The sequence below is a fragment of the Uloborus diversus genome, chromosome 6 (assembly GCF_026930045.1).
Source record: "Uloborus diversus isolate 005 chromosome 6, Udiv.v.3.1, whole genome shotgun sequence".
Taxonomy (NCBI): domain Eukaryota; kingdom Metazoa; phylum Arthropoda; class Arachnida; order Araneae; family Uloboridae; genus Uloborus; species Uloborus diversus.
The window spans coordinates 10,168,864-10,196,838 of NC_072736.1; the positions used below are offsets into that span (position 1 = coordinate 10,168,864).

The window sequence follows — 27,975 nt, forward strand, 5'->3', positions numbered from 1 at the left end:
TTACGTTACCATGCCCGCAGTATCAACATTGGCTCCAGCTTCAAGAATAAGAGGAACAATTTCTGTGTAACCTTTCCGGCATGCCCATACCAGTGGTGAGGTGCCATGCTGCAAAGCAAAAATATTCATGTTGAATTTAATGTCAGATTATAGTAAAAAAATCGCAAAGCAATTTTTGGGGTGACAAAGTCAAAAAGTATAAATATTTTTGTGAAAAATTAAGATAATTTCTTGGTGATGTTGATGAGAAATCACTTTTGGTTTCTGAGATGGGAATTTATATTATAGTTTCATTTTGTGTAACAAGGGATTATTTGTCCACTTTATAATCACCAGTCCATGAGTTTTTCATACAAAAAGGCAAAAGCTTAATCATCATTGTGCGTTTTTTAAGATGAATGATTACCTTGACATTCTTCATAAAGAAAAATATTTTATTAAATTAAAACCCAGTAAAAGGTTTTAATTTCAAAATGAAGTATTGATATTTTGAACTCAAGAATTTTGATATCTTCAACGACTTTTTTATACCTTTCGTCTTAATGATCCATTAGCTATTTTTTAACCGACGAAAAAACGGAGGAGGTTCTCAATTCGACACGTATATATATTTTTTTAATGTATGACCACGCATAACCTTTTACAGAACAGTCTGATTTTGATAATTCTTTCTTTATTGGAAAGGATATACCCCGAAGGTGGTCCCATAAAAATTTTGAAAAAAATTCCTACCCTAAGGGTGGGAAAAGGGGTTGATTTGTTGTTCACTCACAGATTTTTAATGTATGACCACACATAACTTTTTACAAAATAGTCCGATTTTGATAATTCTTTTTTTATTGGAAAGGTTATACCCTGAAGTTGGTCTCATATAAATTTGAGAAAAAATTCCTATCCTAAGGGTGGGAAACGGGGGAGATTTGTTGTTCACTCACAGATTTTTTTATATATGACCACACATAACTTTTTACAGAATAGTCCGATTTAGAATATTCTTTTTTTTATTGGAAAGGGTATAGCCTGAAGTTGTTCCTATATAAATTTGAGGGAAAAAATCCTACCCTAAGGGTGGGGAAAGGGGGGCGATTAGTAGTTTTAGTCTTACTTCATCTTCTGGGTTAGGGTTGTCTATGTTAACAACAATGTCCAAATTAGGTACTCTTTCATCTATGTTTCTAAGCATACTGGTTGTAAAAATATATCTCGTTTCCGAATTATAATTTTGCTGTAATTGAGGGTCAATAATGTCTTTTTCCATAGTATTATTACTTTCTTCTGACGATTGTTGCACGATTTTAGATGTATGCATTACTTGCGGCTGATGACAATTAAATGATTGGCATTGTTTTTGAAGAACTGAAGATGTTTCTTTACCTTGATTTAACTGTTCTAGTGTATTTTCGGGTGTTATCGTAATTGGTGTCAGTGAAAAAACATTCCCAGTTAACACACTTACAGATGTGTTTTTAATGATCAAATTTCTACGCACGATATTATGCAGTTCATGGATACTAGTAAATCGTATACAACATGAAGTACCTCTCGTTGGAGCTTTGAAACCTTTTAGACCTCGCGCGTGGGAGTCAAACAACCAGTAAGAAAAACCTCCAGGATCTGGTCTGCAATGGACGGCTACAGTTGTATTATTCATAGTAAGTATGGCATAACTATGATCCCTAAATACATTTATTAGAGCGTTTAACAAATTCGGAAATCCTTCTCCACTATTGTCGTTGTCTGCGTGACCATTAAATGATGATTCATGAAGAATATTGATATGAACTTTTCGCTTATTGTATATGATACTTGGTAAAAGCTCAGTTGCAGCCAAATAATCTATGTGTGCTTCTTCAGGATTGGGGTTAACCTGAGCCGCAATACAGTCTCTATAATACTTATCTCCTACCAGTAACATATAATCTATGTCACTTTTGCACCAATCATTAGGATTGATCAAAGAAAATGCCACAATAGCAACAGTTGCAATCCCTGTGCATTGTCGACCACGTGACTGTGGACTAAATCGTTCATTGCCCTGATGAAAGGACCCATGTAGTATAGATACATTGTTTTGCAAGACAGTATAGTTATTTTTATTAACAATTGACCGTTCAACAATTGGTTCTTCACTGTCATGAACATGTGTGGGTTCGTCAGCAATTTGTGTTATCGTAGAAATATCGATCACAGTAGGAAAATGCACACGAACATCTTTATACAGTGCATTATTCTTTAGGAGCCACTGCAATGCCACTTGAAGTTTACCTATATCAATTTGAAACTCCCTAGAATGTTCTAAATTTTCACGACTTTCTACTACGAGCACTAATCCAGTTTGATTAGGTTCAAGCGGAAGTTGTTCCGCCAGCTCGACCACATCCTGAGCAAAAAGGATTGCCTGCCCTTTGCACCAGTCTTGGCTCAAACGATTTTGAACTTTTATTATTTTAAGAAATGGCACTACTCTGCAAATAAAACGTTTCTCAATTTCCGATAACTCATCAATTTCTGTAGGTATTGCAGCTACCGACATTTTGTTCCAATAGGCCTGGGGTGGAGTTTTATGTTTTTTAATATTGTTTGAGCATCGTGAACAAGTAATTATATTACCTAAAGCTACCAGTTCGTTAGGCAAAATAGAGCCTAAATTTTTAGTTTGCAATTTCCTACGTTGCTGAGGATACAAATTTTTTTTGCATATTGAACACGACAAGTCAGCATAAACATTAATTGATTTCTTAAAGTTTTCTGCATTACACTGGTTTCTTCGCTCGCGAGCTGCTTGTCGCATGGCGCTCAGACGATTAGTTCTCTCCTCGGAAGATTCGTGAAGTACCACCATTGCTGAACGGTTACGAGCAGCATCCAAACGCAGCATACGTTCGTCCTCAATTTCATTTGAAACTCGCTCTCTTATCAGATCTAAACGATGAGCGCGTTGCTCTTCACTCTCATTTGAAAGTCGCTCTCTTATCAGATCTAAACGATGAGCGCGTTGCTCTTCACTCTCATTTGAAAGTCGCTCTCTTATCATATCTAAACGACGAGCGCGCTGCTTATCACCTTCTTGCAATAACCTATCGTTATTGTAGCTTCTCATTCTCGACAGTCTTTCCTCGCGCTGACTTAAACTCTCCTGTGAACGTGTTAATGTAATTCTCTTTCTGTTTGCTTCCAAACTTTTTTCTTTCTCATTAATAGATTCTTCTAAACATCTTTTCCTCATCCGAGCAGCATTTTTTGTAGGCCTACCCATGTTAGTATATAAAGCCTGCTTTTTTAAAATTATTTATGTAACACAACAGATAATTGTTAAAATACGATTATATATATATATATATATATATATGTTAATAGCTAAAGTAAGGTAGGTAGCTATTTTAAAAGTAATCAAAAATATAAGCATACAGATTATAGCCACATTAGTAGCTTATAGCCACAAAAAATTATAAAGTAAAAACTTTTTAACAAAAAAATTGAATTGCCGAAAAAACTGAAAAGCAAAAAATAATAAACCATTTTAATTAAACCTTAATAACTAAGTTCTTAAACTGATGTAAGTATACCTAAGTATATATTTTTGTAATAATTTAGTTTTTAATTAACCTTAATAACTCAGTTCTTAAATTAATGTAAGTATACCTAAGTAGTTTTGAGTCGGTGCCAAACAATAAATAAACAAAGATCCCTAAATTACCTAAATTTAAAGAAATAACCAAATAAAATTAGCAATGTAATGTGAAATGTCCGGCGATAAACATAAATGTTTCAAAAAATGCTCCCTCCACACGCCATTATTAAATCATGAATACTAGTAGATCGTATACAACAAAAAGTACCTCTCATTGGAGCTTTGAAACCTTTGGGACCTCGCACGAGAGAGGCAAACAACCAGTGAGAAAAATCTTCAGGATCATGTATGCAATTAACGGCTACAGTTGTTATGCCATACTTACGCTGAATAATACTATGACCCACAAAACCATTTATTTGAGCTTTTAACAAGATGAGAAATCCTTCTTCAGTATGATGAACAATGATATAAACATTTTGACTGTTGCATATGAGGCAAAAGCTCAGTAGCAGCCAAATACTCGACACGTGCTTCTTCGAGACCACTCGACGACGTTCGGGTTTAACTTCGTGAACGCTCGGCATTTTCCGGCGAAGGAGCGTGTCGCCATACGCCACCGCTGCGCCTCACGCTTTACAAAAATAATTAATTTGCTTGTTTGGCACCGACTCAAAATTATTTAGGTATACTTACATTAATTTAAGAACTGAGTTATTAAGGTTAATTAAAAACTCATTATTACAAAAATATATACTTAGGTATACTTACATCAGTTTAAGAACTTAGTTATTAAGGTTTAATTAAAATGGTTTATTATTTTTTGCTTTTCAGTTTTTTCGGCGGTTCAATTTTTTTGTTATTAAAAATTCAATTTAAGTTATTTCACATCGATTTTTAAATTCTTTTTTTTCTCATTGCAAATACCATTCCACAGCCTCAGTTCTTCTATCTTTAATATGCAAATACAACTAATTAATTGTGGCCATCATGAAACTATCTTCTATATCTATGTTATGAATTCTCAAATTTAACAGATAACCATTCATTAGCGCCAAAAAATTAATTTGACATGGGGCCCAAATGTGTAATATACTTTATCCAATTTCATGCAGTAGTTTTTGCTATAGAGTGGTCACAAAAGACCAATCACACAGATAGACCACACAGATAGCCATTTTCAAAAAATGGTCAAACTGGACTCAGTACACCTCAAAATACAAATAATAAATACAAATGTGACAACCAGCAACAGGCTCTGGGCTCAGCTAGCCTGTCCCTAGTCATTTTTTTAGTCCCTAATGAAGATCAATGGCCCTCTTAAAGATATCCACCCCCTTGCTCATTACTACCTCTTCCGGTAAGCTGTTCCAAGTGCCCGCAACCCTACTAAAGTAGTAATTTTTCCTAATTTCTAGGTTAGCCTGAGATTTGAATAGCTTAAAACAATGACCCCCTCTTCCTGCTTTCCTTGCAAAAATTTAATCCATTAACATCTTTCATTTTGATAAATTTAAACAACTGAATCATATCTCCTCTGACTCTCCTTTGCTCCAAGCTATACATATTAAACCTATTAAGTCTGGTATCATAAACTAAATCTGAAATTCCCCTTACTAGTGTAGTTACCCTTCTTTGAACCGTTTCCAATACAGAAATATCTTTCCTCAGATAAGGCGACCAAAACTGAATAGCATACTCCAAAGTAGGTGTTCTAAACATCCTATATAAAGGCGGAAGAACTTTCTTAGATTTGTTTGAAATAGATCTATTGATAAACCCAAGCATTCTGTTGGCTTTGTTACTTGCAATGCTGCACTGTTGACTAAACTTGAAGTCCTGATTTATTAAGATACTCAGATCAATAACATTTCCTGCCTGACTATTGACTGAACCCTACAAACGATAACTCGTACGCTTATTTCCATGACAAAAGTTCAACACTTGACATTTCCCTGCATTAACTGCCATACCCACTTATCCGCCCACTTAGTAATATGATCCTCTTGAAGCTGTTTTTCTTGTTCTTCATTTTCTTCAATCCCCATAACTTTTACATCATCAGCAAAACAATTCTGTCTTCCAGAAATATTTTCATTGATGTCATTCATAAAAATAATAAACAAGAGAAGCCCTAAAACTGAACCCTGAGGAACCCCGCTTAAAACATCTCTCCATTCAGAATGATTTCCCCTCACGACTACTCTTTATTTTCTTCCAGTCAGCCAATTTCTAACCCAAAGTGAAGTTTTTCCCCTTATTTCTATATCAGCTAGTTTGCTGAGAAGAGCAACATGCGATACCTTATCAAAAGCTTTTTGAAAATCAGTATAAACAACATCCACACACTTTTTGTTATCTAAAGCCGAGGTAACCTTGTCGTAGAAATGCAATAAATTAGTAGCAAATGATTTACTTTTCCTGAACCCATACTGCAAACTAGTCAACAGACTATTATCTCTAAGAAATGCATAATCTTAATTTTGATCAAAGTTTCAAAAATCTTACAAACCACTGAAGTCAGACTTAAAGGTCTATAATTATTTTGGATAAATATTATCTAGTCCCGGAACTTTAGTAGCTTTAATTTTTTCAAATGAAATAGAACCTCCTCCCTGGAAAACACAAAATCCTCAAACTGCATAATAGCTTGTATCTTGCTAGTGTCAACTGTTGAGATACAGTTATTGTTAAACACACTGGAAAAAAAAAGTTATTTAGAACATTTATAATACCCATATCATTTGGATTAAATTTCCATGCTCAACAACCACTAGCCCAATTTGACTATTTCGAGCTTTCCCAGAATTAGTGAAAGCAAAAAACCTTATAGGACTCTCATCAATGTTATCTGCCAGGATTTGCTCCAATACCCTTTTCTGATTCTGTACTAAATACTTGAAAAATTTCGCCTTGCCTTACAATACTGGGGCCTATCCGCACTCTGACCAGTTTCCTTAACACTAGAAAGACGGCGTTTTGCGTATACCTAGAAAGACGAGGAGCGGTCACTTTGACCGCCATACTTAAAAAAATGGAAATTACCTCCTTTCGGGACTTTTAACCATAGAAAAGATTTGTTTCAACATGTCAGAGTTTAATTTAACAATTTAATCGTAATATAGTCTGAAAATAAGTCTTAGATAGCTTTTTTTTAAATTTTATGTTCGATCAAGTGAAATACACATGCTTTACACAATTGGCATTGAGAAAGAGCAAATTTGTACAAAAAAGAGGAAATTTTCTTAGCATGTAATAACTAAAAAGTACTATAATCGACCATGCATGTTTTGTTTTAAAAAATATCTAAATATCGCAAGATACCGTACATTACTATCTTTTACAGTACTTCGAAATACTTATGTTATCACGTCACCTGTATATTACCTATTAATAGTTTTTTTTTTTTTTGGCAATCAGAACAAATGCTCGTAGATTTATTTTCGCATAGTTTAATTTCACACTATTTTAATCTTTTTCCTGAGGTAGATACTTATTTATATGCAGCAAAATTGATCAGTGGAGGTGACTTGGAGGAAATTGGAGAAATAAGAGTTCTGTTTTTGAAAAATTTCCCCTTTTTTTTGCGTCGTACCCTTTTCCCTTTTTCTTTTACTGTTTTTTATATTTTGAGCATCAGTTTTTTTTTAGCGAGGTTTATTCTGATTCTAACTCAGAAGAACAATCCTTTTCTGAAAATCTAAGCTCCGAAAAATATTCGCAATAATCTCATGAAAGCAAACTATTATCATCGCTAGGAATATATTTCTCTTCAGATAAGTCTGAATGTTCATTCGAACCATAATCTGTTTTAGATAAATCTGCAACAGTTTCAGGAATTAATGTTCCTAAAAGTTTTGCTTCTCAACAGTTCTTCTCGACATCATGAAGATAATTATGTGACTGAGCACTTCATTATCATCGAAGAAAATAAACGTCAATGCTTCAAGCAAAGCACATGCTTTGGTGCACAAAAGAATTCCAGCAAACATTTTTGGAATTTACCTGTTTATATTTACTTCTTTTTAGACCCAAAGTAATTTCACGTGTCCAGTCACATACTTTTCAAATTTACCTTTCTCGACTTTGCCTCATGTGCAGATAGCAGAAAACTGAAACCATGCAACCAGCAGGTGTTTCGCATTTTCCTAACAGTTCAAAGAATTAAACCTGACCTGCAGGTACTACTCAAGCTCAAAAGAACATTACTCACCCTAACAACTAACAATAGTCCATAGTACACACAACTGATAAGAGAAAAAAGAATAAAACAGATGCGTAAAGAAAGATTCACTTAGCGGTCAAAATGACCGTAGTCAGTCTTTCTAGGTATAAACATTTATAGCGACTAAAATAATAACCCTAAAGAAAAAAAATTTACTGTTGTAAGATACTAATAAATAGTTAGGAAAAGTCAATGAAGGAAAAAGAGTTTGAAAATTAAACGCAGCAAATATGAGCATTTGAAAATCGTTAGCGGTCAAAATGACCGCTTCCGTCTTTCTAGTGTTAAACTGACGAAAAGCGGCTTACTTATATTTTAGAACTTCTTTAATCTCCCTGAAGAACCATTTTAGTACTAACACCTTTTCTCCTAAATGGAACATAATCCTCAACTGTTTTTGCAAGTTTTTCCTTAAGTTCTGTCCATTGCTGATCTGGGTCGCTATTTTTCAATCGTGATGAAAAAAGCTCTTTTAAGCTCTGCCTATGTGCAACAAAATCAGTGTTTCTGAAATTGGGCAACAACCTAAAATTTTCAACTTTGTACACTTCAAATTCAATCCAGAAGCTAATTGCTTGTTATGATCACTATTTCCAATATTATCCCTTACACACAATCCCTGAACAGAACTTCCTACGTCACAGAAAACTAGATCCTAAATCGCCTCCTCTCGAGTTCCCTGAGTTACAACTTGATCTAAGAAACTGTCACCAATTACTTTTAAAAATTCCTCTTCTCTGCCAATACCAGGATAAAAATTATTGCAACCAATACCCGGAAAATTGAAATCCCCAATTTTGATGACGAATCCCTCACTAGACATGTCACTAATAATATGATAAATCTGTTCATCTTGTACCTGGTTAGAATTACATGGCCTATAAATGTTTCCAAAGCACAATTTTTTGCCCTTATTGCTCTTCAACTCCAGCCAAACCATATCAATATCAGTAGGTTAATCATTTATGACCAATTCATTGAAAATGAAATTCTCTAACAAAACCCCACCACCCCTTTTGTCTACTCTATCTTGTCTAAACAAATGATACCCAGCATTATGTAATAAATCTACATCAAATTTGGTAGCCCATGTCTCTAATTCCAATAACATCCAACTTCTCATTTATAATCCATCTTGTTCCTAATACTGCGAGCATTCGTATAGTAAACTTTAAGCATGCCCAAATTGCTTTTATTTAACACCCTGCAATTTCCTAAATCACGATTGTTAAAATTACTACTCTTGTTGGACACTTTATTTCCATTTTTAGCAATCCTCAAAAGATTATCATCTCTTTGATACCTGATGCTTGAATCATGTCCCCCATTCAAACTTAGTTTTTTGAGACTCCAGAGTAGGGTGGAGCTTATTTGCACTGAAAAAATAAAGTTTTAATTTTTGTAGGTCTTACCCTCTTAATTTGTTCCTTTTGATGAAAAACCACTAAATATGAAGTTTGAATGAAAATTTTTGATATTTAGAGGTAGCTCAATGAACTTGAAGTTTGTTACATAGAGAAAATTTCGACAAAAAGTGATAGTTACACATTTATTTATATAGCAGTTGTAAATCAATTGAGACATGAAAGAAGGTGGTTTCTGGGTTATAAAATGCACCTGGCATTGTTCTGGAAACAAGTTATTGTTTTGAAACAGTCCCAGATAAAGTCACTTTCCTGCTGTCAGGTTATATTCTGCGGTGTTTCTCGATGACTTGCAGCAGAAACAGCAACTGCGTTTCATCATATGTTATCAGTCCACTGAACTCCTGAATGAGTGCCACTCCACGTTCAGCATGATCATTCACTACATTTAAAGCTTGAATAATTTTTTTGGCTTCATGTAGTCATCTCTTGTTTCCCACGATGCTGGATCAACAGAAAAATAATCTACGGGCAGGTTTAATGCCTGGAACAGTGACATAGACTTTGCTGTTACAAAATCATCAAATTTTTGTTCTCAAATGTTTGAAGATCAATCTTCCTCTGTTTAGAATTTTCTTTAGCTGGTTTTATCATAGCACTGACCATTTTTATGTTGGTAGATGCACTGACATGACTATCAAGAAAAGCCAACGAAACTAGTTCCTCTGTTAAATACCATAAATGGTTGGAAAACTTATTTGCAGCTGCTTTCGAGATATTTGTATGAATAGCCGAATATTCAATCAAAGACTTCATTAGTAACAGGTCATTATATGGAGCACTTGCAGCTTCTGGTGCTGATATCCATGCTTTCATGTATACACGTGCAATGAAAATGCATACAGCTGTTAATCCCTTCTCTTCTTTAGATGTAAGCTTGAATTGTGATCTAAACATCCAGATTTTGAGACTATAAATACATTTCGACATCCAACGGTCGTGAAGCATGGCTCCAGGCGACATAAATTTAACACCTCTAACAGTGGCAGTTCCAAGGAAAATAAGCACAAGTTCAACTAATTCTTTATAATCACCTCTTAGTTGGTTATAAGACTCTTCCATGTGTTTTTTGCATAAGCAATTGTATCTTTTATATCCTTTATCAGTTCATCAACTACGTCAATTGAAATTCCAGTTTCGTACTGGTCAGTGTCAATGAAGCTCCAAAATTCCTTGAAACGTTTGAATAATGGAATTTCAGGAGAAGATGTGGCTCCCTTGCACACTTGAAACACTGAACCTATAATCAGTCCCAACACATGATGCCTGCACGCAAAAGGAACACATGCACCCGAGTTACTGCCAGTGTTTGAACTGGTTGTGTCAAAACACAATACATGTATGTTGTTTGATATTCCCCAGCTTTCAATAGCTTTAAATACTGCTGTAGCCTTTGCCTCACCTGTCCCAGATGGAAGCTTGGGAACTGCAAGTAGCTGGTGAATTCTTTTCCCAGTTACTAGTACAGGCAGGCGATCCACTTTATCTTTTGCAACGAATCAGGAATTAATTTGCTGTCCCAATGGATAACTAGAGGGGCGTTAGGTTGAAACTTAGCCTTTATGTCTGCATATTTCTGAGCTTTTTCCTTCCTTCTTTGACAGCAAATTGAGTCCTTATTTAAAGAAAATTCATTGATATTAAATCCTAAGTTTTTTGCAGTTTCTGCTATGATATAGAAAGCCTTTCGATCTGACACTTTTGTTCTGTCCAAAGCTGCAGCAAGTTGGGGAGTAACTATAGTTTTTCTCCCTCGCTTCCTTTTCTGTCTTTTTGATGCTTGTTCTGTGATATCCATTTTCTTACCTTCTTCTGTTGAGCTTAATTTGCTATCAGTTTCAGTATCAGAAGATGATTCAAGTTCCACTATAGAATCTTTTAATTCTTTAATTTTCTGTTGCTGTATTCGGACATTTGCTTTTGTTTCTCGTTCGAGAGCTTTTTTCTCTTTTATATCAAGCTTTTTATTAACTCCTAACATTGATCCACACCTACCTTTCTTCCTTTGTGCTATTAAAAAGTCTTTATCTTCTTGTAAGACTGCTTACCGTAAAACATCAGCATGAGCAACATCAAAAAGATTTTCTAGTTTAGACAGAAAAGTTGATTCCTTAGCTTGCTGTGTTGATGAACATCGAGCTTTATTTTTCTTCAAAAGCTGCCACTCTTTATATAACTTTTCAAGCTTCATTTGACAATTTTGGTTGTCTCACATAGGAATTCTAGCTTTTTGCCAAAACTTGGCAATTTCTGTGATGGTCCGAGTTGAAGCTTGTCTTACGGTTTTCTTCAATTCAAGATGATGATGCAAAAAATGTCCCAGAGCCATGCGCAAGGATGGCAATTTTCCATCTTTTAATTCTGGAACTGACCCACCAAGAAGATACAAGTCATTTTGAGATCTTGTGGCTTTTGCAGTCATTTTGCTTTCAAAACTGAAGCAAAAATAAAATACTGAAAACAAATACACATAATGGAAAAGTAAGCAATCTTTGCTTTTCGGAAAAAAAAAGATCCCGCAATGTTAAAATTTTCACAGTTGTTGAGCTACCTCTAAATAATCTTTAAATGTGCTAATATTTGGCCTGAATTTTTTTTTCATACAAAGGACCAAAATGAGAGGGTAAGAGGTTAATATTTTCATAGTTGAAAAATAAGCTCCACCCTACTCCAGAGCCCCTAAAATCAAACCACTCACCATTTTGACCCCTGTAGAGCTCAGATGTAGGCCATCCCGAGCAATCCAATCCCGTTTACAATGACACCATACATCAATGAACCTGATACTACGCTTTTCGCAAATTGACTTAAGTAGCGGGTTCATACACCTAGCCTGTTGGTTTAACCAGCTCCTATGCACTCCATACCTGGGAAGCAAACCAACCACTTGGATATTCGTCAAAAAGCTGGTTGCTTTATTCAACATGAATTCCCATTCCTTTGAAAACACCTCATTATTACTGTGGCCTATATCATTTGTTCCCACCTACAAAGTAACCATGTCCTCCTTATTGAATTCTCCCTTCTTTTCAGCAACCTTATTAACGTCTTTTACCCCAGCCCCTGGTAAACAACACCTAGCCACCTTACGCTTTACTCTCCCAACTGTTACCCACTCCCCTTACCATACAGTCCCCCAAAATTACACCCTTTGTTTCCCAGTCTGACTCCCTTATTTGAAACTTCTCACTTTATCTCTGGAATATTTATAGTACCCTCTACAACTGGCCCACAATCTAATGCTAACGGGCTTCCAAACTTAGCACCCTAAGTCTTAAGTCTGAGAGTTCAGCATATTTAGTGCAAATATGATCCTCCTCAAAAAATAAAAATAAAATAAAATAAAGACTCAAAAATGGGCAAATCCGTCAAAATTTGAAGATTTTCACGAAATTGATACTTTCTTCTATATATTAGTTACAAAAGAAAGTAAAAAGGGGTGACGAACAAGTGGTGGATCCAGAAATCTGTTTTGGAGGCGACTTAAGACAGGGCTGCTGCAATATCAAAAAGTGGGTGATGAGGGGGAATGTTTATTTGACCAACCCTTAATTTTTTTCAAATGCATGTGTATATAAACACACAGAAAGTTATTTATTCAGCGTTTTGTTAAGGAGAGAGACACTACTATATCTAAGTTTCAGCAACATGAATTTAATAAGTACAATAGTCATAGAGAAATTGGGGGTAAAATATTAAAAACTAAATCGGCTAGTGACGGTCACCAACAGACCCTGATCCAGCTGGGCTGGTTTTAATCAATGTGTCAGTTCCTGAAGAAGATCACTTTTTATAGATTATAATTTTTTTTCTGACCATTTCCGAATTATATACAGTCGGACCTAAATTTAACGAATTCATCGGGACCGAAACTTTTATACGTTAAATCAGGGTTTAAAAAAACACTGCACTTACTTTTTCTAAAAGACCTAATAAGCAACTGCCCAAAAATATCCATAATTAGAAAAGCTATACTTTCTGCTCAGTATTCCACGATTTATTACATGCTAGTAGTACCCACACGGCTTTGCCCATAATAGAAAAATTAAAAGGTCTTTTGGTTCGACCGTATATTTACGAATAATGGTGAATTTTCCCGCCAATTGGCTTGTACCCATGTTACGGTTCCACGTTATGATAATTTCGTATCTCGCCAATTAGCTTGTGCCCATGTTACGATTCCACGTTATGATAATTTCGTAATTTACTCGTCCATCTTATGATAGTATTGTTCTTAAAATTGGAATAGAAGAAGAACCACATCGAATTTTCGAAATATCGCTTCGAGGTGCACACCCCCATGCTACAAACTAACTTTGTGCCAAATTTCATGAAAATCGGCCAAACGGTCTAGGCGCAATGCGCGTCACAGAGATCCTGACAGAGAGACTTGCAGCTTTATTAGCAGTAAAGATTAAACAATCTTATCAAACTTTGTTGGTGCTTATTCATTTCAATGATCAATTTTTTCAAAGTAACAGTTTTAATAGAAGTGTCATTATCGCTTTCCACATCAGGATCGCTATTCATTGGTTGCCCCCTTGCCCGTTGAAAATTGCATACTCCGATACACAGTACCGGCCTTAACGAATGCGGGGCCCAATTTGAGAATTCTGGTGGGGTCTTTTACAGAATGACTGCAGTTTCAGTGTTACGAGGAGCATATATTTTAAAATATAAAAGAATAAAATTATGGATGAGCTTTTCGTCCATAAATTCATTTCTTTTGCATTGAAAAAGGCGTTCCTTATAAAGCCGAAATGCGTGTCTGCAGTAATCTGCAATTTGTGCTATTTGATGAAGTTATTTCTTATTTAACTTTGGATTCAAAAATGTATTTATTTAACTTGATTGCATTTAGTTTAAATTTCAGAAACAGATGCAAAATAAATTAAAAAATGTTAGACAAGTTTAACACTGAGAAATTCTTAATGAGCAATTTAGTGTTTTGACAGAAAAGTTATATACCTAAGGCTACAAGATTTTAAGCCATCTTTGGTGACGTTAACAATAGGAAACAGGCGGGAATTCGGGCAACCTCCCCCCGGAAAAGAAGTTCGAGCAAGGAAAGGGTTCAAAGGCTTCTCCTGGACTCGAAAATCGGTTTTGGTAATTTTTGGTAAAATTAAGGGAAAGGGATTAGAGATTCTCGACGGGGGGGGGGGGGGGATTATTTCAAAACTGAAGTCAAATTTATGCTTACCTTCGTGTTTTTTGGGGATCCAATGACCATCTGGGAGTTTTCAATATTGAAGGGTAAAAACGCAATTTTAGGCTGCTTTGATAACAGAAGAAATTTTTAAAATGCTGAATTTTAAGTTATTAGTGGTGATCTCAGGAAATGGGTGAAAGGTTCGGGGTTGCTCCTCTGGAAATATATCCAAGTTAGAATTTTTAGAATGCAAATTGAGGCTACCTTTGGAGATATTGGAGGAGAGGGGAACTTGTTCATTTAAGAATCTCAAACTGAAATGTTTTGGAATTGAAATCTTTAAGGCTCAGTTTGAGGCAATCTTTGGAGAACGCCTAACGATCACATTAGATGAAAAAGCAAAGTTTAGAGGCTGTCCCTAACAGGTTTTTGACACTGAATTTTTTTGAAATTTAACTTTAGGCTATATGTTGAGACTTTGCAGGAGGGATGGATGTTTTGAAACCCTATTGCTCCGAAATTTTTTACATTGTAGGGTAAAAAACTGATTTATTGTGATGTGACAACTTATGTTCTAAGTAGGGCTGTATATGGGGCCCCAGGACTAACAAGCTTTTGAGTCTCTCAGTCGTTTGTTAAGATAAATGCTCAGCTAAAAAATTTAACTCTTACATCAGTCTCCCAAAAATTTTACTCCTATTTGGTCTCATGGCAATAATCCACTACTGAAAATATTGTACGTCTTATTCAGAAAATAAAGCAATAAAAGAGCACTCACCACACAATTCTTACATGTTGCGTCATTCAATGTATAGAATACTGCCGTTGGAAGGTAAAACGCAGTATCTGCTGAAATGAGTTATTTGAAGAAACACATTTTGAATTTCCTATTAACAATTGGGAGGGGGGGGGGGGAAGCGAAAAGGGAAAAATTAGCTGAGATACTGTGCTTTATCTTCCCTTTCCATGGCAGTATAAATAATAACTAGTATGTTGTGGCCATCACGAAACTTTCTTCTATATTTTTCTTGTGAATTCTGATCAATCCCTATGCTTGAAGAGAATGCAATACTCCCAGCAACAACAACAACAAAAAAAACTTGACGACTGCCCGAATTCTTGAATTCCCGCAAAAGCAAAGCAAAGAACGACTTGAAAGTTATTTTAAAAGCCTTGCTTGAATTAATTAGATGTTTTATTTGTTAACAAACATAAAATGGCAACAGTTATTAATTTTAAATCATTGCGATAACATTTCCGATTATTTCCCAAAAATTAAAATCATGTGAAATAAGCAGACGACAGTATTACAATTTATCTTTCTTATTGTTGCATTTATAAAGCCATTTTTATTTACACAAAAAAAAATCAGCCCCCCATGGAGCAATTGGCGCCAAAATTGAAACAACGCCTATTTACAAATAGATTCAAATTTATTCCAAATTTCATTCAGAACGTAGCATTACTTCTTGAGATATGGCACTCACGATGAAAAAAAAGAACATTCGATTGCGCCACCCCCTTTTCAGCTTTTGACACCAAAATAAAATCAGCTATTATACCCTCTAGGGGCTACTTGCCGATAAATTTTTCATTGATTCCATTCATTATTTCTTGAGATACAGCAGTCACAATTGACGACAAAAAACGTTCTATAGTTCAACCCCCGTTTGAGTTATTGACACCAAAATTGAATCAGCACTTGTTCCTGTTAATGGCAACATATGGACCAAATTTTGTTTGATTCCGCCAGTTACTTCCTGAGGAATAGCAAGCACACGTAACTCAAAAAACGTCCCATTGCTCCACCCCCCTTGGAGGAATTTGCGCCAAAAACCAATGGGCACAAGTTCACATAGGGGCACATATGTGTACCAAATTTCGTTCGATTTCATGCGGTAGTTTTTGCTGTAGAGCGGCCACAATAAACTGGTCACACACAGACGTGACACACACACACACACACAGACAGACATTTTGCAAAAATAGTCGAAATGGACTCAGCACACTTCAAAACGTTTGAATCCATCAAAATTCGAAATTCGAAAATTTGCACGAATCCAATACTTTTTTCTATATATTAGATATAGAAGAAAGTAAAAATGAATAATATTTGAATGTCAATTGAAGTACATTTCTTTGGAATTTTTTTATGCAGTGAAATAAACTTCAAAACCAGAAAAATGATAACCAGTAACTGCAGACAAAACCTACATGAAAATAGTCTTGTAATAATATCCCAACCACACTTTTTTCTAAAAAGAAAAAAAGAAAGGTAAGGGTTTGGGCTTTACGAAGGTTTTAACTCGCAAGCCGCAACCGATTGTTGGACAGCATGGATTACCGTAATTTCAGGTAGATAAGCCGCCCTATCTTATACGCCGCACATGCAATAATTTACTAACTAAAAACAAAAGTTCATCTGATAAGCCGCCCCATGGTATACGCCGCAGCCTATCAAAACATGGCACCCCACCCCCTCTATATATATCTCTATATACATATGTATGGATGTGATAATTTATTATTGTTAGAACGAAACTGTAACAAGCAACTGCACTTGTTGATGGATAGAAATGGAATTAACTTCGTGTAAAAAAAAATCGGAAAATGCTACGGCTACACAAAAAACTAGTGTGGCCAGATGACATTTACATTTGGTTGGATGAGAAGTTTTCAAATCATTGTGTTATGCATAGCAGTTCCTCAAAAAATTGTTTACCTTTTATCAATTGATTCTTTTTTTTTTTTAAGTTATCATCGAGACATTTTAAAACATTACTCAGACTATAGGGACTCTAACTCAGACAAGCTAGCGATTCCTCCATTTTTCAGCCTCGTGAAACATATGTTACCATCACGAGTCTGGCAACACTGGAAAGAACAACAACAGCGAACAGCGGTAAAATCGGCGCAAACTATCGCAAGTTTAAGGGTGTGATAAATCAAATTTAATGAGAAACCTGTTTCATGGTGCAATTTGAGAGCTCTACTAGCGTTTATTAATGAATTTTAACATTGCCGCTCGATTGGACGAACATGAGAAACACTAAGAAAGAAGGGTGGGGGTGGGGGGGAATTTCTTCAGATACGCCGCCCTGGAAGATACGCCGCAGATGTTAAATTTCAACTTTGAAACACGTATAAGCCGCAGCTTATCTACCCGAAATTACGATACTCTATTTTCACAAGTAGCTGTTGGCAATTTGTTTTATATAGAATTATTTTGAGGATGTTTAAAACATTTACCATGCTGTAACTGAAGGAAAGGGTTTTTTCACAATTGCACAATAGAGTACTGGTGAAATAAGAGTACAGGTGGCCATTGATTTCAGATGTTCAACTGGACAGATAGTTTAACTTTTTTTCTGAAAATTTATTTGACACAAGTAGTTTGTAAAATAAAATTTGCTTTCAGCGAGTTTCAAATTAGCTAAATGCTTCACCTTGTTTACCCTATTAAATGAACTAAAACCAGTTCTCACACACAGATTAAACATCTGTTAAATATTGAATTTGAACTTTCTTTCCTTGTTAAACTAAAGGAAAAAACGATTTTTTCCCCTTTTGGTTGCAAGGCCCCTGCTAGCGCGGGGCCCGATTGAACCCTTTTGCTCTAATCGGCCTAAGGCTAGCTCTGCCGATACAATTCTTTTTTTTGCTTTGGACAATATGGTTATGTCATTTGGAAAACAATCCAATATTTCCTAACTCAAATTAACAAAAAACTTTTTTTTGGCTGTTAAAATAATTTGTTAGTACGGGGTTTATTATTCCTTAAATAGGGGTTTTTGCTTTCATTTTAGAGGGGAGAAAATAAAAATTTATTAAATAGAGGTTCGTTAAATCAGGATCTGACTGTACCTCTTTCTGTCACATTCAAAAGTAAAAACAAAAAAACTTAATAACATAACAACTCAACTAGAATGACAACTACATAAAAGTACTGAGAAAACCAATCCTGCCTTATCACTAGAGTAGACTTTGGCCCCTCTCTCCAGCAAGGCCTCCACTATTTCCAAGAAACCCCTGCCAGCTGCCCAAATAAGTGGAGTGCAGTGATTTTTATCCAGCACATTAACTACAGCTCCATGCTCTAGAAGAATTTTCACCACATAATAGTGTCCTTTGTAGCAGGCCCACATCAGTGCTGTCCACTGACCCTGGAATACGAAGAGGAGGGTGTTAGATATAGACTAAAGCGTAATTCAAACAGCGTCTGCACATCATGTTCGCCACGTAAAGCGGACAGAGTAACTTTTCCGAAAAGGGAGAAGCATTCATACTTTGCGAACGGGAAAAAGACACATGTCAGTCTCTAACCCAATAGAGAGAGCGCACTCATCTCATGGAGACCAATGAAATGTGACGCCCAACTCTACGGACGTCAGAGCCGTCAGATATCTGGCTTCTTGTCCCGTACAATACGGCTTGCTGTCATGGCAACGCCGGCCGAAAACTGGTTTTAGGGAGAAAAGCATACGTTGGTGACGGATGTGCGGACGCAGTGTAAATGTTGCATAAAAGTTTGCTAAGAACATTTTATATTGATATTTTTAACAACTTCATGTGAAAAGACGACTAACTCTGTGAAACTTGAGAGTCTATCTCAACTGAAAATATTTGCTCAATGAAGTAATATAAACTCTAACTTGAGGAAGTATAACAGAGAATCTATTTATTTTGATACATGTACAAAGAAAATAAAACATAAATATTTAAAATAATAATAAATATTTTAATGAATGCAATAAAAATTGAATGAATGAAATAGGGATAATTAATAAAATTTTAAATAAACAGAAAAAGATCAATTTTTAATTTGATTAAATTAACAGCATTTTTCAATAAACTTGATCTTCCTATGTAGGAAAGTCAAAACCAAAAAGATTAAATACTTAGCGTTATTTTGGAGTAGTACTGACTAAACCTAGATGCATTTGAGGTTTGGAGGCAATTGAAGTATAGAGGTAAATATTATTTGATTATGTTGTTTGAAATCAAATATTATCTACTTGTATGCTTCAAAGCTCACATACAATTAATATACTAGACTATGCTAATAGAAAAGAAGTCTTTTTTTGGGAGCAGGAAACAGTTTCAGAAAGTAAAACAAAGGAAATTTAAGAGGAAGAAATAAACAAACCATATCTCTATGTTCAATATCTGCTCCATGATCTAACAACTTCACCACAATCTCTTTAAAACCAAACTTTGCAGCATTTGTCAATGCCGACCAATTGTCCTGAAAAGTAAATAAGACTAGTTTTAAAATAGTCTTTTTTGATTGTTACTCAATACTAAATATGAAGAAATAACCATAATAGTTATAACTTTTAATTATTACTTTTCATACATAAATATATTTTGTGAGGAAAAAGTCTTTCTTGGCAGAGACTTGTTAATTAATATTAATCATGTTTATACAAATACAAATACAAAAGTGACGACCAGCAACAGGCTCTGGGCCCAGCTAGACTGGTCCTAGTCAAATTGCAATCCCCAGTGAAGATCAATGGCTCTCTTAAAACTATCTACTCCCTTGCTCATTACCACCTCTTCCGGTAAGCTGTTCCAAGGTTCCACTACCCAGCTAAAATAATAATTTTTCCTAATATCCATGTTAGCCTGAGATTTAAATAGCTTAAAACAATGACCCCTTGTCCTGTTTTCAGTGCTAAACTTCAGCCCCGTAACATCTTTCATTTTGATAAATTTAAACAACTGAATCATGTCCTCTCGGTCTCTTCTTTGCTCAAGACTGTACATTTTTAGCCTTCTAAGCCTGGAATCATAGTCTAAATGAGAAAGTCCATTTATTAGCTTTGTAGCCCGCCTTTGAACCCTTTGGCAGGATAGTTTTTTTAGGGCATTTATTGCAGGATAATGATAAAAACGTTACACACAGAAAGTACAAGGCCAAAAAAAAAAAAAAAACATTACCGCATCTTCAGCATTAACATCTGCTCCATGCGCAAGTAATTCATTGACAATGGCAATCTGTCCTTGTTGAGCAGCTATCATCAAAAGAGTTTGGCCAAACTATGAAATAAAATATGCATTAAACTTAACAATTTTCAATTTATCATAATTTATAAAATTTTTCAAGAATTTTTACATGAATTTTAGGAAAGCATACAACCCAAACAAAATGTTTTTTTTTCCAGACAAATAATGTTTGCATAATGTAACACTTTTCACTCCAGGGTTCTCCTTACTGTCCAACCACGGACAAAAGCTTTTGTCGGATGTCTTTTCATCCATAAGCTCATTATTTTTTGCATTGAAAAAGGCGTTCCCTGTAACGCCGAAACACGTGTCTGCTGTAATCTGCAAATTTGTGCTTCATCTAATGTTGTTTTGTCTTACTAAACTATTAAGAGTTGTGTTAAACACGTTCACGCTTTTAAAAATAAATTAATAAACCAATTCTTAAATAATCAACTTGAAATTTTACTAAAATCCAAAAAATAAAGTTACACATTCTTAATGATGCAAATTAACATCTTATATATAATATTAAAAAATATGCTAAACATGTTCAATCTTTCTTAAATGAATTTATAAATTTATATTTGAACAATAAACTTAAATTTAACTTTATATAATTCTAGAAAAAATAAAAATACACATTCTTAAAAAATACAAATTAAATTCTTAAATATATTATTAAAAATTATACTATACAATTAAAAAATTCGAAAGAAGAAAATGAGCAATAACTTAGAGCTATTATTTCTCACTGCTATATTCAGTTTAGATCTAAACCAAAACTTAATTGGTCTGTGTTTTGCTAAGTTTAAATGCAAAGCAAAAGTAATAGAAAAAATGACAAGACTAGAAATTAACACTGAAAAAAAAAAAAAAATAAATAAATAAATAAATAAATAAATAAAAAGCTCTCTCTGTTTTTTCTTTATTTATATTTTTAGTTCATACAGAGATTATTTGAAGCCTGAGAATTCGAATTTCACTTGCCCGATCTGAAACCTTCCCTTCTCCTTCCTCTAAAATGTGTAATGCTTTCAATAAAATGAATTGTACGTTTGTTCTGAGATTTTTTTTTTTTTTTTTTGTGGATGGTTTTTTTTCCAGGTAGATTTTAACTCATTTTTACGTGGAAGTGGAATAATTTAAGAAAGGGGGAGAAAACTTTTACAGATAACTAAAAATGGAAAAAATACAAACGCAACACAAAATTTTCGATATAAATGAATGCAATGAAAGGATTTTAGCATGTGTAGAAATATACAAGCAAATATAATTTCGAAAATAGTTTGTTTGTACAACTGCGCCCGCTGGGTGCAAGCATCGACTACGTCGTTGGTCACTACATATTGGTTTCTTGATGGTTCTTCATCCTTTTAGCATCACTGAAAACGGAAGTTTAAACACCGTACTACTCTAAACATTGCTTTGTTTCAGTGCAACTATTCCGCATTTTTCATTAGTTTCTTTCATTCTTCCTTTTAATGTTCATGAGATATAATGGCACCAAAGCATGCATTATTAAATTATTAATACACTGTAACTATATTATTGTTTTATTTACATGTCTCTCTCCCATTGACCATTAATTTTGTACATCGTAACAGAGTTTTATGTTGAATAATACAGCTTTTTTTATGCAAGAAATGGTAATATATAGTTAAGAAATGGTTCAAAATAGTGTGAGAGGTGTTTACAAATGCCTAAAATTTTTTAGTGTGTTTCTAAAAATCCGAATTAATACATTTTTCTACTACGCTAAATTTCAACTTACGCAAGAGGAGTAGTGGAATGCATTCCTCCTGCAAGTCGGAACTTGACTGTATTTTAATTTTCAAAACGGCCGCTCCTCCAACTTCAAGCGCTTTGATATGAACCATTTCAAGGTCGACTTTTCACTTCAGCGTGTTAAAGCAGAGAGAGTGAGAGAGGGCAGGAGAAATTATTGGCAACATACCGTCAGCAGATGCGCGAAGGAGAAGGGGGGGGGGGACGCGGGGGAATGCTAGAAGCTAGGTTTGAAGAGAAATGGTCGTTTTTGAAGCAGCAATTAAAAGAGTAAGCATCATCGAAAAGTTTATGAAACAGTGAAAGCTTTAACTGGAATTTTTGCAAAAGTAAATTCAAAATTAAACCCTCATTTCGTACCAGATAACCCCACATCAACCCCGGATATCTCTCACATTTTTACTGGATAACTGCCCGGATATCCTGCAAAAAACTGTCGGATATCCGAATCCGGAGTGGCTTGCCGGATCGGATACCTCATAGTTCCGGATAGTTAAAAAATCAGCCGGATACCGGATAGTTACCGGATATTCGGTGCATCCCTAAAAAAAACACAACTCCCTTACATACATAAGGATATTGAATGGCCAACTAGACTGCTTGAATTTTAAGCTAGTTGTTTTTATTACGTTGCTTGAAAGTTCAAGTTTTTAACGCTCCACATATTTTAAGCGTAGAAAAGTCAAATTCAGAAAGAAATTGAATAAATTTAGGAGAACATTTAATTTTGAATCATAACAGTCTTCTATATATAGCTATTTTAATCTTTACCTAGCTAGTTCTTGTTCCATTAAATTCCAGTTTTTTCACACTTGCACAAATTAAAGTATATATATTCACACCAGCATATAAAACATAAACATGAAACTAATAAAGATAAGGAAATATATGTATTGCTTTTAATAATAAAAAGATTCACCTCATCACATTCATTGGCAGAACAATGCTTGTTGAGCAAAATATTTCGCAAATTTGCCACATCCCCTTCAGCTATTCTAGATATCAATGCCTCAAAAGCCACTGATTTATTCATTGCCAGAGCTACATAACATCAATCTATAACAGGAGGAAATATAGATATAATTCAAGCAAATAATTGTTTGGGAATTATTATTATGTAAGGAGCAGTTCTGAGCACAATATAAGTGCATGAGATCTACTGACAGCCCAGTTTTGCCATCCAGAGACTGCAGTTTCACCCTTGTTATGTACTCATCAGTCTGGAATAGACAATAACTGAGCTGGAAGCGGATGTCATCTTTAGCATTTTTTGATACATGAGAGATAAACGATTTTTTTTAATACATATATGTAATTGCTAAAGAAAACTGAAAGAGTTTTAATGTAGAGTTCTTAGTTTTATTTGAAAACAAAAAGTAAGACCTTTTTAAGGATCTTAAACATTTTGCAAAATTATGCGTTCTAATGTTTTAATGTCGAAAATAGTTTCTCCATGCATAAAATATACCCATAAGCTTGGTATACCCATAAGTAGGTATGTGTGTGTATGTAGGTGTATGTATGTGTGTGTATGTGTTTGTGTGTGTGTGTAGGTGTATGTATGTGTGTGTATGTGTTTGTGTGTACGTGCGTGTATGTATGCGTGTAAGTGTAGGATATTGACGCAACCTGGAGACGGTTTTTGCTAGAGGAGCAGCATCGTGAGGTGCAACACCCGGTCGACAGTGGTGCTGCAGAGGATGCTGGTGGGAAAATGAAATGATAGCTCATCAATACAGTCAAATGAAAGCAATAAGCAATCATGATTGTTTTAAAAAAAAATAGTACATTTTAAAGTTTATTACAAGAATTTAAGTAACTGCAAGTTTAATCTTGAAAATACAACTCCAAGGCTCCTCAGGGAATGTCACAGACATCTAAGATTTTGCTGATGAGCTGTTGACATTCACTATATTTGAGTTTTCATGTGTGAAAAGAGACAACACAATCAACCTGAGCCGGTCTGTAAATTTTTAACAAGCGAAATATAGCTTTAACAGCTCCCCGAAACAAAATTTAACTATTATCTTTCTAACATTGTCTAATATCCAGAATTCCTTTGAAAATTAACAACTTTTGTTAAGTCTGATCTTTCAAAAAAATCAAAACAATCATCAAACACTTAAAATTCAGTATAACTTAAAACAATACTCAACAGAAAAAGTTTCATTTAACTTGTTGAGCACTTGTGTATATAACTCTGGAATTGGTAGAAAGTACATATTTACTGTTTGTGAGTTGAAGAACTTTTGTATCGCATGGGAAGATTTTTCTTTTTTGACAAAATTTAGGGGACAAAAAAAAAAGAAAAAAAAAAAAAGCGAAAAAATGAGCTTGAGAATTTATAGGGTCTTTTCAAGGTTGCGAAGTGTATTCAGGAAACCCTTTACTTGTACCTATTATTTTTAGAACTTAGTAGCATTGAACCTTTTTTTTTGGTTTCAAAACCAATGCAATGATTCTCCTAATTGAGGGCAACATATTTCTTAAGTAAAAGTCTTAAGTTCAGAAAATAGAAAAGATTTTAGAGCTAACACTGGCCTTGATTTGAATAAATGAATACTTACACAAAGTTATTAAGTTATAAGAACATCTTACTCTCAGTTACTTATTCTTCTTATGTTTTGTTAAGAGAGAAAAATACGTATATAATTGTTACAAAAATTTTACTTGATTGTCGGAACACAAGTAGTAAAAATGCAACAAAACGTTGTTATTTCGAGTTGCTAATTATTTTTTGACAGTTTATTGCAATTATAAACCATAATTTTGTATCAAAAACGTAGTTGTTTGGAAAAATAGCTATTATCGGATTGGATTGGATTGGATTGATAATGTTGGGTGGTTTTTGCCTGTCCTACGAGAGGAGGCTTGTACCACGGCAGGAAAAAGGGAGGAAGAACTCGGGAGATGCACGGGCGGGGGAAAGAAAAAAAAAACCCTCAAAAGCGATTGGAACAAGCGAGAAAGGTGCAGAATGCACGGATGGAAGAACAATTGGCACAAATACGAGAGATCACATGGGCGAGAGGAGCATTGGGATCCGAGATATTGAGGCGAGTAAAAAGGGAACGACGAAGGCTGGAGAGACAGGGACATTGAAGCAGGAAATGGTCAATTGTCTCGATTTGATTGCACAGGGGACAGAGTGGGGAGACGCTGCACTTGAAACGATGGAGAGTCTTGTTGACAGGGAGAGTCCCAGTTCGGAGTCTAGTTAGGAGAACTCCAAGTTTTCTGTTAGGGGTCCAGTTGATGTAGTCTTTGATGGATCCAAGGTAGGGTTTGTGGTTGAAGTACTTGCAGTTAATCCAGTCGCTGTTGATTTTTGACTTGAGTTCTTTTTTGTTCATGGTTATGATGTCTTCAGAGGCAATATCATACGTGGAGCGGCTTAAAAAGGGCCCATTTCTGGCGAAGAGATCTGCTTTTTCGTTTACCGGAATACCAAGGTGGCTTGGGACCCAAATAATGGTAATAGATTTGACTTTGTGCAGGGTTTCAACAATTGCTTCGATGGCGTAAAAAATAGCTGAATGGGATTTCAGGTTGAACGAAGAGAGGGCACTTAGATTGGATTTGCTGTCAGAAAAAAGAACGTAATCTTCATAGCTATTGGCGAATTCAATGATAGCAAGGGATATAGCTAGGGCTTCAGCTGTAAATATGGAGGCATTATTATTAATGATGGCCGCAGCGTTGATATTATGAGAAACGTTGATGGCAGCGATACTGGTGAAGTTATTATTCTTTGAACCATCTGTGCTGAGGATGATTTTACCTTGAAGAAAATTAGTTTGATATTCAGAAAAATATGAGCGTGCTATAGTCGAGTTGATATTCTTGTCTTGGAAAGGGAGGCCATCCGAGATAATGTAAAAATTATTAATGTTGATCAGGTCTTCTTTAAATCTTTTCTTTATTATTTTGTTATAGTGAATATTGTTGTCTCTGAGATAGTCGAAGAGGCGGGGAAAGATGTGGTGATTGTCTCTTTTGAAGCGGTTATCAATACTATGTTCTTTAGTTTTGTTCGAAATAGGAGACATCCAATCAAGGGAGAAATGATGGAGGGTATACTTAATGATCATTGAAGAACGTCTGTCGCTGATACGGTTTTCGTTAGCTTCCTGGTAGAGGATAGGGAGAGGAGTCCAACGAGGGAGGCCAAGAGCCCATCGAAGAGCGCTATTGTAGATCACTTCAATCTTATTGAGGCTGGAAATGCTAGCCGCGTCGTAGACGATAGAACTGTAGTCAATTAATCCTCTAATGAGGCTATTTGCGATGGTAACAAGGTTCTTAGCATTGGTGCCGCTGTTATTATCACTATGATTTTGAGGTAGTTAAGGCGTTGGAAAGCTTTTTTCTGAAGATTAATAATGTGGCTGTTGAATGAAAAATTGTTAGTGAAAATAACTCCAAGGAATTTCATGTTGGTGTCCCAGGGAATGACTTTCCCGTTGTAATGAAATTGGAAGTTGGGAGAATATCTTTTTCTAGAAAAATTCATGGCTACGCTTTTCTCCGGAGCAATTGTAAGTCTCCAATTTTGGGTCCACTGGGTAATATGGGAAAGGGTTTTTTCGATTTTAAGCTTAGCATTCTCTGAAGTATCTGCTTGGGAAAAAATGATGATGTCGTCAGCGTAAATGAGAATTTTTGCTCCAAAAGGGATATCTTCGAAAATATCATGCATGTAGATCATGAAAAGCAGGGGTGCCAGAACGGATCCTTGGGCGACCCCAGAAGAGAGGGTGTGGGAGGAAGAGGTGGCTCCTCTCCACCGAACTTTGATTACCCTGGCTGAAAGGAATTTGTTGATCCAACACGCTGTTTTACCGCTGATGCCGCATTTCAAAAGTTTCCATGATAGGCCGTCAATCCAGACGCTATCGTAAGCAGACTTAATGTCGAGTTTGATGCAAAAAATAAACTTTTTGTTTCTGCGGGCTGTTTGGATGTCTTCTGAGAATTTAGTTAATGCAGTGTTGCAGTCACGAAAAGGGAGAAAACCAAGGTGATTACTGTGAAAAAGATTTTTGGAGATGGACCACGAAACGATACGGCGGAGAATGAGACGTTCAAATAACTTGGCGGACACAGAACCTAAGGCGATAGGTCTGTAAGAGGAGATGTCAGCAGCGGGTTTATTAGGTTTCTTTATAGGAATAATGATAGAAGTTTTCCAATTATCGGGGATGGTGACGTTGTCCCACATGGAGTTGAGGTGCTTTAGGAGGTTGGTTTTGATTTTGTCAGGCATAAGTTTGAAGATTTTTGCGGGGATCCCGTCTTCGCCGGGGGAGGTGTTCTTCATATGGTTGATAGCAATGTTCAGTTCTTGAATGCTGAAGTTTTTATCTAAATGGTGGCTATGATTAAAGTTAAAGTCAAGTGGGATGCCAGGAAGAGACGAGCGGGAGCAATAATGGAAGCAGAAAGCGTTGGCTTGAGCCAGGGCGGAGGAGACAGAGGTGGTTCCAATATTGATGATGTTGTTTGACTCGGTGATTCCCTTGGATCTATTAGAGACGATGGCTTTAATCATGCGATAGGCATTTTTGCTGGAACCAAGACTATTGCATATATTGTCCCAGTAGTTGCGAGATGCTTTTTTAATTTCTTTACGAAGATTAGCGGAGAAATTTTTGTATTTAAGCCAGTCGTCACGTGAGACGTTTTTTTTTGCTTTTCGGAGGAACTTTCGTTTTTGTCCGAGAAGGAAGCTACATTTTTGGGTCCACCATGGAGGGAATTTAGATTTCTGATCTGAGTGAGTCTTCTTGTTGGTGTTGAGTGCAGTAATAAAAAGGTTATGGAGCTC

General features: G+C 35.4%; 1 protein-coding gene across 1 annotated transcript; it reads right to left on the reverse strand.

Annotated features, from left to right (window-relative positions):
• LOC129224190 (ankyrin repeat, SAM and basic leucine zipper domain-containing protein 1-like) lies at positions 1-27,699 on the reverse strand. Its single transcript, XM_054858607.1, has 5 exons — positions 27,258-27,699; positions 23,068-23,189; positions 20,316-20,414; positions 19,519-19,617; positions 1-108 (listed from the first exon to the last, which is right to left on the reverse strand). Exons 1-5 carry the CDS (start codon positions 27,697-27,699, stop codon positions 1-3), a joined length of 870 nt encoding a protein of 289 aa, XP_054714582.1.
• Positions 27,700-27,975: the final 276 nt, after the last annotated feature.

Excerpts from the sequence above, each read along its gene's own strand:
- LOC129224190 (XM_054858607.1), bottom strand. The coding sequence starts at position 27,699 with ATGATTAAAGCCATCGTCTCTAATAGATCCAAGGGAATCACCGAGTCA. Across the intron at positions 23,190-27,257 it reads TTACAGACCTATCGCCTTAG|CTCTGGCAATGAATAAATCA; the intron begins GTTCTGTGTCCG and ends GATGTTATGTAG. Across the intron at positions 19,618-20,315 it reads ATGTTAATGCTGAAGATGCG|GACAATTGGTCGGCATTGAC; the intron begins GTAATGTTTTTT and ends TTTACTTTTCAG.